The sequence below is a fragment of the Lepisma saccharinum genome, chromosome 4 (genome assembly GCF_977018435.1).
Source record: "Lepisma saccharinum chromosome 4, izLepSacc3.1, whole genome shotgun sequence".
Taxonomy (NCBI): Eukaryota; Metazoa; Arthropoda; class Insecta; order Zygentoma; family Lepismatidae; genus Lepisma; species Lepisma saccharinum.
Window position 1 is genome coordinate 96,591,733 of NC_139232.1, and position 13,164 is coordinate 96,604,896.

Sequence of the window (13,164 nt, forward strand, 5' to 3'; positions counted from 1 at the left end):
GAAACGTAAATTTTACCCAAACTTTATCTTGTAATTTCAATTCAACATGTGTACTCCATCAGCTAAATCATTGACAGGTTATATTTTGCCCTGGTATCACCTGTTGATACATAACACTGTCCTCTAATTTTACTCACTGTATATATCCCGTCGTGAGCCACAGCATTTTCGTCGCTGTGTATGACTTCTTTCGCCGGAAACACTGGTGCTGACTGGGCTGTATTCACAGTCCTCTATCTGGAACTTCTCCATTGTTAAATTGACACACGTTTAAACGTAATACATGATAGTTCTTATTAAGAAATACACACTGATATAAAGTATTCGAACACTACCGCAAGCGATTCATAACTTGTCAACTTTGACGAAAATGAAACCAAACAACGCTGACGCTTCCTGCTACTCTTTTCTTTTCAGTTTTCAGTCAAAACAGGTGGTTCATTACTATGACGTCACTTATGAGTAATCGTGAATTGACAAATATAACATGTAAGTGGGATCCATGATTATTACCGTGCAAATTGTCCATGACTTTTTCATTAATTTTTCTCTTACATCCTGTGTATTTTTAAGCTATGGATTTTTATGTATGGTGGTGTAGAAGTTGTCAACAGCTTGTTTTGAGTTTTCTCTTAATTCTTGAAGCTCTTATTGGGTCAAATAAATTGCACGAACAAGGTGCAGGACAATTTGCACGGTAATACTCATGGATCCCACTGTACGTACAGTGACCGGCAAAGATAGTAGTATGCAAATTGACCATTGTTATTTTCTGCTCAGTCGCGTAGAGGGGTCGTTGTGGCAGGTCTGCGAATAAAATATGTTGACTCAGATTGTATATAAAAAAAGATTAAATAATTCAGAATGCAAGAATGTGTACAGTCAACGGCAAAGATAATTGATTGATTTGGCGTTTTAGAACCACTATGTGCCTCCACCGGGTATCGAACCCGGGACCCCTTGATTACAAGGCGACGACGCTACCACTGTGCCATCGGGGAGGCCCTGGCAATGATAATGGTAGGCAAATTTTCCATCACTATTTTCATTACCTTTATTCTACATCCTGTGTTGTTTTACTGAATGAAATTACGTTAATTCGAAGTAGACATTGCCTTCCCTCACTCTAATTATTAATGTCTTTATTTTAATTCATTATCATCATATTGTGTAATACAGGCCGAATGAAAATGGTAATGGACAATTCGCCTACTGTTTATTTTGCCGTTCGGTGTACTTAAGCAATGACGATGCTATTTAGGATGGGCACATCCCAGTTAGTCAACGAACCCGCACCCTCAAAACTCCGGAATTAAAGAAACCTTTGACCTGGAAAAGCGGCCATCCCTCCCGATCAGAGGTGGTGCCCAGTGATGTGCCGTATACTATAAGTTTAGGTACAGCGCCTTGAATAACGTAGTGTGGAAAACGACCCAAGAAACTGGTTCCCCGAGACGATGACAAGTAGATGGCAGTGCGATCGACACAGGTGCTAATTTTGTTATGAAAGTAGTGCGGCTTAGTTAGTTTTTGGAATATATTGTGTAGATTTGTTTCTCTAGAAAGGCGGTAAGTGAATTGATGGAAACAGTTATATTTGTGGAGTGATTTGCAGCCACGAAATGGCATTAATTTGGAAAGAAAAGTAGAATAAAATGAATAAATAAATAGCATGAGTAACACAAGAAGAAACATCGCAATGTGATTCCGGACGTCAGGTCTTGGACTGTGTATTAGAGTTTATTTTTCTATTTTATTAAAATATATATAGTATCCTGAGAGATATTTCATACCGAGGCGACAAACCACAAATGTTGCTTGAAAGCGAGCAGTCGCAAATCAATGCAGCCTTTCGAACCGCAGGGACAAAAACTCTGACTGCACCGTTTCCTCAAGGATATTTTACACCAAAGCGACACGCGACAGACGGTACGAGGATTTCACACCAAAACGGCACGGGTCATTCGGTCCAAGGCAACTTTCATACCGAAGTGACACATGTTGCTTGGAAAGGAGCCAATCAAGAGCAACATTTCACATCGTAGCGGCATGACGGGAAGCACAGGCCAGCGTTCGGTTGGTGAAATCCTCAAGCGATAAGTGTCGCGTGCCGCTTGTCGCTTTGGTGCGCAATCTCACTAAAGCAAGACACTCATTGCATCGCGTATGCTCGAACAACAAACCACGGCAACATGTTGCAAGCTATTGAGGAAATGGCCCAGTTTGAGCGACGCAGAAGCGACAAAGCGACACGTGTGGCTTATCGTGTCGCCTAGATCTGTTGTTGTAATGTGCGGTTTATCGTGTCGCCTATCTGTTGTTCGCACAATTAACAGCGAACGCTTGCTAATAGACTGAAGGCACCATGTCGCTTGTCACTTAGTTGGGAACTCCCCCTGTAGCGCGTCGGTTCGGTCTCAGCACCCTTCCTTTAAGGAGCTTTCCGACCGAAATAACAAGTAGCACGCGAATACGCCATATGAACGTGTCGTTTGCTGTTTGGATCCTCATGTGCAATGAATGTTATTTTACAGTCTGGAAGTGTGTGTCACTAGTGTGACAGTGTGAATGAACATCCCGTGTCGCTTGTCCCATTGATTTGAAAGTTGCCTTACACTCATGTCGATGGCGCTAAGAAAGTTTTGTGGGGTCCCCCTTGTCGTTTCATGCAATCATCATTATCATCATCGCCGCGATTAGTTTAAAGCGGAAGAAAAGAGACAGTAAATATCAAAAATACAAATACTTCAGTGTGTATATCTTTATAAGAAATGATGATGATGATAATAATAATGAACGTAATTCATACACAAAAATTTAGTTGCCAAGAACATTCCACGCCTATTTTTTCTCCCGTATTATTAACGAAAGTATGACGATAACAGGACGTGGTCGACTGTCTAGAATGTTCGTTAATATCTTCGCGACCACTGTACCAAATATCATAGCAATTATCACATTCATAGAAATGCTTCATGTAAAAGAATCAGACGTTGCACCGAAAACTCCATTTACTTCCATTATAAGTAGTCGAACACCAAGCACCGGGGTCAACACCAGCGCCTCTATCGGATCATTTTCGAATGGAACCAACCAGAGAGCGCAGAAGCATGCCGTTTTCCACACAACGTTATTCTAGGCGCTGTAGTTTAGGTCTACATGCGTTGTCTACACGTAATCTACGCGTAGATTACATTGGGTTGTAGTTTACATAGACTACGTTGACAATCTAAAGTGCATTAAAATGAATTTTCAAGGGTTTCATGAAAATAAAGTGACATTTTCAACTATATTGGTTAACTAACGAACTTAAAAGAATCCTAGTTACAACAAAATTTCTCTTCTCTTCTATTATCAACTAAGGAAGAAGATAAATAGTGTGCAAGAAAAACAACAGATGGCAGTCGTGAGGCAAGAGTGGTCTTTTTCTCAAAAAACACTAGAATATTTCCTATGTTAGGTTTTTCCTAGGTGAGAAATTGATGAAATTTGGAAGAAAGAGTATGAAAAGTTCTCCTCGCACATCAGCAACTGATACATAGTATAATATACGTAGAGAATAAAATAAAACACTTCGTCCTTAACGTTTTCACAAATCAGAATACAGTTTCCTATTTCAAACACAATCCTGGAGAACATTTCATTAGAACCATCCCTTAAAGAAAGAAGGATGGAGGAAGAAATGAACGTACAAAATTATTGATTTATTTTACTTTGCTTTACCGTCACTTTTGGCTAATCGCGAAGATAAGGATAGGTGACTGATGATATGATGAAGGGACATTCACAAAGAACACCCGTACCCATACCGGGTTTCGAAAGGACCCTTGGCGTCTTAGTGCGTAGTGATAGCCACTCCGCCACGGAGGACGAACGAAAGAAAAAGAAGAGAGAGATAGATACAGAAAAAGAAAGAAGGAGAGGTGAGAGAGAGAAAGTTAAGATTGATAGATTGATTTGGTGTTTTAAGACCACTTTATGCGCAGTAAGGCTAATCGGGACTGAACCTACAGTTTATAGTGGGATTGATTGATTGATTTGATATTTTAAGTCCACTTTATGCACAGCAAGGCTAATCGGGACTGGACCTACAGTTTAAAGTGGGATCCGAACCACTATGAACCTTCACCGGGTATCGAACCCGGAACCCCTTGAATACAAGGCGAGAGAAAGTTAAGCATGAAGGAAAGAAGTAACTCGTCGATTTGTTTTATTTTCTTAGCTTTTCTGCCACTTTTGGCTAATCGCGAAGATGAGGATGGAATTGATGAAAGGACAATGACAAGCACAACCCGAGCGCCAGAGAGGATTTTACTGGCTGTGAGTCCAGACGCTAGAGCCTCTTTACATTAAATATATTATATATTTTGACAGAAATATTTAATTTTTTAAATGTAACAAAGGATGGACTTTTGTTTAGTGTATTAAAATAAATGTGATGGATGTCCAATGTCGCAGCAGGAACTGAGTTCCGGCACCAAACTGATTTTTTGAAACGGAGTCAGGGGCGGCGCCAGAATTTTTCAACCGGGTGGGCAGAAGCTGTATATTGATAAATTAGGGTGGGCAGTACAAAGGTAAGGCATTAGGTGAGTGTGACTAACACGTATCCCCCCCCCCTCTCTCACTCGAGATTTCCCTCTTACCTTGTGTAGAAAGCGATTTGGACACAAGGAATTCATCAAACCTAATCATCATATCTTTTTTTACAGATCATTTGGGCTGTAAGTGTGACCTTTTCGAACACACTCAAATGCCAACCTCCCTCCTAAATAGTACATCCTTGAAACTGTATTCTTGTAGGCAAATTAATATCTGGCGCCTGTAACCGCACTCAAGATAATCATCTTTTGGTGTCTTGTCTCCTTGCGTGTTTGTCCCTTCATGACGTTCATCTAACTACCATTCAACCTCACCGTTACCATTGGTCAAAACTAGCAGAAAGTCGACTTGAAATATAACAATGAGTCAAATCAGTCTTGATTGCTTTCCACAAATAGAGTATCAATAATTCATAGCACTTCGAAAGTTGAGGTGGTAATTTCAACTCCACAATGCTTCATTTTTTATCAAAACAGATAACTCCGCGAACAACGACGTGGTTTTATCCAAGTTTCAAATATATTTGTCCGTACGTGAAAGAAATAGTTTAAATCTCAGGCCAATCCATGGATGTCCGGTAGGAGAGGGTGCAAGGGGGGCACGCCCCCTGGAAAATTGGTCTTACCAAAACTTATACATTACACACATACGTATATATTTCATTTCATTCACAGTACTTTATGTTAATTATTGGAAGGGTGCTGCAGGAACATGATAGCTTCCATTTTAATAAGTGTTTTCTTTTAGGGGGGAGCAGTATTATCGGGGGGGGATATGTCTCGTTTGCCTCCCCTGGAACAAGTTACCATGCTTGTCCCTTCCTGAAAAAAATGCTGCAGTCGTCCATGGGTCAATCATAATAATAGTGTAATTCACCTCTTAAATGGACGCATCTTATGTTATGATAAAATTATACGGTTGACGGAGTTCTTTCTGTATATCGTCTCTCCGATCGCATAACGCTCTCGTCTTATAATTAATTAATGGGTCCTGGGTTCAATCCCCAGCGGAAGCCAAGTCATGACAGATGGTTAGTTAAACCTTTTAATATTTTTTTCACATTCCTAATATCTTTCTTTCTTCAATAGCTATATCGCTGATTTCAAAGCAATTTTCCCCCATTGAAGGCTGGAAGCTGCAACCCTCCAAATCCTGATTAACTCTTGATTTAAAAACCTCATAATTGTGAGTATCCCATAAAACTTGCTAAGCCTGTTGATTGCTTCTAATCATAGCAGTGCTCATTAGATTACACTTTAAAAAAGAGTTCTGATAGTGCCTTTAGCTTTCCAATGACAAAATTAAGGAAGTAGAAACAAAAGCTTAAATTAATTTCATTCAACAAGATATTTGCTACAGCAAAGCTTGTTATGGGATGAATTGAAACTTGTGAACTTTCTAGTATCTACAATATTCACAAGTAAAATATACATAGATTGAGGACCAGCCTATACTTACAGAACCGTTTACATTTCCCTAATTGTATATATTTATTGAATTTGATGGGGTGGGCAATCGGGTGGGCACAGGAATTTTTGGGTGGGCGCTTGCCCACCCGTGCCCACCCATGTCGCCGTCCCTGAACGAAGTTCCTGTGCGTTCCTGTTAACTTTTAAGCCCTGAATCGAAGAGAGAGACGTAATACAATAATGCCGTGTCATGCGCCAGCCTGCTAGGACGTGACTCATCCACTCACATCATCTCATTCTGCAACATTCGAAACGTCACGTAAGTAGTACGCGAAACGAAGCACGTGCCAGTGTTGCAAGGTGTAGGTACTACTATGTAACATACTCTTAAATTCTGTTTTAACAGCACTCTATGCTCATATAGGATAATCGGCACTGGACCTACAATTTTTAAGTAGAAACCCGACCACTGTGTGCATCCACCGGGTATCGAAGCTCGGACGATAAGGAATAACCTAGGGAAATCGGAAGAGGCGATACAAAAAACTATATTAGAAAAAATATAGTGTGTGAAAAAATGGAATATACAGTATTGTAATGAATAGGCCTATTGTGCTTACAGTTATCAGTACAGTAGTAACAATAATAATCCGTCGCGCAACAGCCCATGAAGGGCCTAGGCATACCTACCGACTGCCGGTCTCCCTCCTACGCTTTCCTTCGTCACCTCTAAGCGTGGAGATGTTCAACCAGTATTGGAATAGTCGGGGGGTCAGCCGTGACCGGATTACGCTCACTCACTCGGAGCTCCCCAATTTCCTCACAATGGTGGGTTGCCACCGGCCAATTATGTTACGAAAGAAGTAGTTTAGCTATATTGAACTTTAAATAAATGGTTAAATGTCTCCCGATTCAGAGCGTTGTATCGTTTCCGAGCAGCAATATCACACCATCATGTGAATAACAGATTGTCAGTATGTTTGCCTCCGACGTAGCGCCCTGGATTATACGGAATTGGATTATCGAGACACTACTGTGTACTCATTAAACATATGCCCTACATTGGCATTTGTGCAGTATTTTTTACACAGGTGTGTATATACGGCAGTATGCGCACCCTCCACCCACCCACACACACACTTGTGTAAAAATACTACACAAAATGTCCCCGTGTCTTCTTTCTGCAAAAAGAAAAAAATGTACAGGAATTATAATTATCCACTTATTTATAAAAAATACATAGCATATCCGGGTTCAGTTTCCGGGAATTTTCGGCCTGTGTATAGGGCCGGTGGCAATCCACCATCGTGAGGAAACTGGGGAGCTCCGAGTGAGTGAGCGTAATTCGGTCGCGAAGTCCTACAACGGCTGGGGGTCGGTCAGGCCAGCAGCCGGTAGGTAAGCCAAGGCCCAATATTGGGCTGTAGCGCTATAGGGTTAGGGGGTTACAAAGCATATATCTTTTTTCCTCAAACATAGCTTACCATTCACTAATTAACAAATAGTGTGTTCAGGACTGACCATTGAAAATATTTTCCAATACTTTTGACATATCTCCTGTCTCTTTTTCCCTTCTTTGCCGGCCTCCGTGGCGGAGTGGTTAGCACATAGCGCTAAGACGCCAGGGGTTCCGGGTTCCAATCCCGCCCTGGGCATGGTTATTCTTTGTGAGCGTCCCTTCAATAATTTCATCATATCATCACTCATCCTCATCTTCGCGGTTAGCCAAAAGTGGAAGAAAGGGAAAATCAAATAAATCAAATTAAAAATAATATTTTCTCCATTTACGTCCTTCACAACTGATTGATGTCCCAGCCCCCCAGCAACCATTAGTTCATACTTTGAACGATCAAATTATGTAAGAGGTTGAAGCTATCGTTGTCATTTTCAAATTAAATTCTTTATACTGTATGTCCCGTCCCAATTAGCCTCACTGTGCATAAAGTGGACGTAAAACACCAACTCCGACAAATCCTAAATAATAGTATTGTCCGAAGAACATATTTAACATGTAAAAAGGTACAGGAACGTCGTTCTTGTGCGTTCCGGACGTAAAAAGAATGTGTATTTCACAACACTTAATTATTTTTATCTTAATTATCTTCGATGTTTTAATCTCAATAATATAGTTTTTAAGTAGAATAACGATTCTAGTTTCTTGATTTTATCCATTAATTTTTGGAGTGGGTATGGCTTAGTAATGTATGATAAGGAGCGGAACTAATGTATTGGACGAAGAGAAAGCATTCTCTATTCAACAGCATGAAACGAAAAGAGGATGTATTGCAGCTGTTGCTCATCCAGAATTTTCCATCTGAGGATTGCAAGTTCGTTTTTACGGGTGTAAGGGTAAATTTAGAGCCAAACTGACCATAAATTAGGTTTTTCTGAAAAAAAAAAATACAAGGATGTTGAGGGAATTCACGGCCAGTTTTACTCGTCATTTGCACTGTGGAAGAAGTTTGCAATTCCTGCAGGTCATGCCATCTACCGACAAGCGTTTTAAGTACTCTCGGGAGCCATCTGTTGGCACTGGAATCAAATACTGGACATTCACTTGCAAGAATGAGAACGAGGAACGTTGCTATGCTATTATTTGCACCCCCCCCCCACCTCATACATTTTTCTTTGAGTAATGTTCTTCACTATTCAACATGATGTATATTTTAATGTATTGTGACTTACATGTTTACAAACATTTTGTCTTTATATTAGGTTATTTAAGCATAGCATGTTGGAAAATGTATTTTGTGAAAATTATTTCCTTTCTAAATTTCAAGACGAACTTTAATGATGAGCATAGCATTAAAGAAATGTAAAAGTTATCTACTGTGTTAAGTTTTAATACTCTCCATAGCAATGTTTTTACTTCCAAAACACAATGTTCTAATGCTATATCACCAACCTTGTAGAGACAGACAGAGTTTTCACATAAGAAAATATGCACCTCATATTCTTAACGAAAAGGGGTAAGGGAGCTTTCTGAACCTGGTCGTTCAAGTCAATCGGGGACTTTTTTTTTTTAAGAAATAAAAGAACAAATTTCAAAGTGTGGTAACTGGATTTATTTTTCCACATAACCTCCTGCTACAGTTATACACTTATCCCAGCATTTAACTAACGCCTGGAATGATTCGGCATAGAAAGATTTATCATTACGGCGGAACCATTGTAGGACAGCATTCTTCACTTCATTATCAGTGTTGAAATGTTTTCCTGCAAGGAATTCCTTCAGGGGTCCAAACAGGTGAAAATCACTTGGCTCTAAGTCAGGACTGTAGGAGGTGGGGTGGTAATGTCCCCCAGCCGATTTCCTGGAATGTTTGGAATGTGCGTTGAGCGGTATGCGGTCGTGCATTGTCTTGCAAAACGAGAACACCCTTTGTGATGAAACCCAGACGTTTCTTCCGTAAACTCTTATGCACATCACGCAGAACACGGCAGTAATACTCACTGTTGATAGTGACACCATGGGGTAAAAAATCAACGTGAATAATCCCCTGTTTATCCCAAAAGACACATTCCACACGCTATATGTTCCCAGGAATGACTGCCGTGGGCTGTGATCCACCACGACCGGGATTGTCAGTAATAGAGATACGGCCATCTTTGAAGCTCTTACACCATTCAAATGTCTTACTGCGACAGAGTGTCTCATGACCGTACTGAGCCTGAAGTCTTCTGTAAATTTCAGCAGGTTTTCTGTTCTCGTTCACTAAAAACGTCATCACAACACGCTGTTCCATGTAGACGTTCACACTGTTGTCCGCCATCTTGAATAACGGTCTATGCAGAAGCGTGGGATATGAGCGCCGCGTACCAGTAACAGCACATAGTTGCCAGTTCCTACTGCATACAAAACATACAGCCTAGGCATCTATTTAAACCTGGGAAAAAAAAAGTCCCCGATTGACTTGAACGCCCCTCGTACAAGAGAAACATGATTTCTTCTAACTCGTTTTTTTTTATTTTGTTGGGTATTTTTTCCCTTGAAAATATGGAGCACATCATTAAGAAGAATTCCAAAATTTATCACGAAGTAAGGTCAACATAAGCAGTGGCGCAGGAACGTTTTTCATTTGGGAGGGGGTACAAAATTCAGCCTCCCAGTAGCGTACGCAGGGTTTCGTCAAGGGGGGGGTTATTTCTAAAACTTTCTCCAAATTCACATTACCTTTGATTTATTATACTTTAATTAAATAATAATAATCACAATTAATTAATAATACTTATAATTAATTAATTAGCTGAATTACTACTAATAATAATACTAATACCACTACTACTATTATGTAGTAGAGATATACATAAATATACCATTTATGAAAACAATAGAAAGAAATTACTTTCTAATCATTCAATTTTTATCAAATCCTGGGAGCATTTTTTTTGTTTTCGTTTTTTGTTTTTTGTCTGGTCAACAAGGTGAGACATTTTAAGGGTGAAGAAAATCCATAAAACAAGAAAATATATTAAGATAAATTGAAATAATTAAAGTATGGAACTCATCCAAGAAGCTGCGGTGGTCTGGTCGGTAGAGCATCCGACAATCACGCTGGAGATCCGGATTCGATTCCCGAAATTGGTTGGAATTTTTCCGGCTTCTTCCCCGCATAAATGTCCCCGATAATTCACATCTGGATTGTCTCACTGTTCTTACCAACAAAACATTTTCCAATAGTTAAGCTTATTGTCGTTTGAATAATTGTCTAGTCAACAAGGTGAGACATTTTAAAGAGAGACATTCAAACGTGCTGCGGTAAATAATACAATGGGAAGGCAGACTGGTGACTGTATTAGGAGAATATTAAGTTTATTCCTGTATAGAGGAGTCCATTCTTGCTTTTCAAATATTTACAGCAAAATTAATCAATTTTCCGTGAATTGCATAACACACAGGATACTTCAGACTTCAGAAAGTGTCGCGTTGGTATATAAACGGTAAATTTCATGTTTAAGAGTCTATTTCGCATTTTGCAGTTCATTTCGCATCATTTCGTGACAATGCACCTCACACCTTTCAGAAACCTTAAAAATTAACATTGCAATGTGTTATTTCAAATTTCGTTTTCTTTTTGTCAAAAACGAAATATGCATGCCTCTACCGATGATGCTACAGCTCCTACCAAAATTTTGAGAAAATCAGAATTTTCAAATAAAAATCAAAATCAAAATGTGTAAATACGAAACCTCTTTTAAAGTGAGTCCCGATTACCATTTTTGTCTTTGAATACAATTTTAATAGACTGAAAAGCTCGAAAAATACGAAATATTTTATTATGCACCCTGCCCTCCAAAACGAAGCCATGTGGTATCCACATTTACTATTCCGGCTCCTCCCCCCCAAAAAAAACTGCGTACGCCAGAGTTTTGAACATTGTTGCAACTGAAATACAAAACATTTTATTTCTCTTTTAAATCATAGTTAGCCTCATATTTCACTTTCAAGAACTTGTGCTTATTTTCAAGGCATCACTCTGAAAGACGCGTGTGCTTGGAATGCTGTGCTTTTCTCCATGCTACATGGAAATAATAATTCAAATTATTATTATTATTATTATTATTAGTGGTGGTAGTAGTAGTAGTAGTAGATGTAGTAATAGTATTGTCCCAGATCTTTGACTGTGGTAAATTGGCCATTTAAATTTTTTTCCACAGCATTTCTCATAATATTTCACAACCCCGTAACCCCCCTTGCGTACGCCACTGCAGCCTCCCATACATACATACATTACATACATGCATATATATATATATATATATATATATATATATATATATATATATATAATGTATGTGTGTGTGTGTAGGCCTATGTATACTCACACACATACACAACATATACTTCTTCAAAGGTGATTATACCTAGGTATAATGTAAAGGCATGGAAAATATTCCATTTTAGAACAGTACACACGAATTTCCTGGATTTTTAAATGCATAAATTCAATGTAATTTTTATTTCTTTGCTTTTCTTAGGATTTTTGGTTATTTTAAAAACAGCTCTTAAGACAAGATAACAATTCCGAAACATATGAAGCTCTGGACCTTGTTCTGGGCTCATTTTCAATTTAACGGAACTGAAAATCAAGAGTTCTAAATGTGAAAATTGCGAACAAAGATACATCTATTCATTTTAATGCAGGATGCAGGATGGCTCTATCTTGAGCCATACCAACGAAAATTAATGATCTCCAACCCACTGGATATAGAAACCATATTATTGAATATATCACACTTACAGAGTTCCATTCAGTTCAGTTCATTTTAATTTTAAAGTCCCATAGCTACACATAAAAATATATTTAAACAATTTTTGGCTGGTGTGTACCACATCCAAGGCCTTTTAGAAGCCTGTATTTTCTCAGACAGAGAACGTTATATTATAAAACAAAAGAAAGAAATGAGTTGAGACGGTTCCCGATCAACTCGTAAGAGGTCTAACTTTGGAATACTTGTAAAACATTTGACAAAGCATTTATTTCTAAGATGTACCTAATGACGATCTTCAAGCACTGAAAGTACTACAGTATCATTCATTTCATGTACAAAACCGAAATCCTTCAGATCTCAGAGCAAGCAAGGAAAACCATACGCTCGAAAGTTGTTTTTTCTTTTCAATCTTTGGTGGACAATATGAAGAGCTGGCCAAGGTTTATTTTCGTATGTAGTATTATTAAATGCAGATACATGCGTGTGTTTTAGGGTGACATGTCAATTCCTCGTTTATGTGAAATGGTGAACATTAATGTAAGCAAAGCATGTGCGCGTCACAGTTAAAGGTTTTCGCATCTACAAAGAAAAACCAAAACACATTCCTACCTCGCCGGCCTTCTTGGGGGAGTGGCTAGCATGGCGCGCTTCGACGCCAGAGGTCCCGGGTTCGAATTCCGGACTGGGATGGGTGTTATTTGTGAGTGTTCCTTCATTATATCATCACTCCTCCTCATCTTCGCGATTATCCAAAAGTAGCAGATGCGAAGTAAAATAAACCAAATCAAACAATTCCATCTCACTCAAAGACCTTGTGAATCCAATCCGAAATCTACCAATATCTATAGCCGAATGTGAATGCGAGTTCAATGCCATAAAACTGGCCTTAACTGATTAGAGAAATCATTTAGAAATTTTATACCTAATTTTCCTTTCCTTA

General features: G+C 39.0%; 1 protein-coding gene across 1 annotated transcript in view; it reads right to left on the minus strand.

The window, feature by feature from the left end:
* Positions 1-434, minus strand: part of LOC145986652 (scavenger receptor class B member 1-like) — a 62,525-nt gene extending 62,091 nt beyond the window's left edge. Inside the window, exon 1 of the mRNA XM_083120926.1 lies at positions 138-434. Coding sequence (XP_082977052.1) covers positions 138-252 — 115 coding nt within the window. The 5' untranslated portion in view covers positions 253-434. The remainder of the gene's footprint in view (positions 1-137) is intronic.
* Between the last annotated feature and the right edge of the window lie 12,730 nt (positions 435-13,164).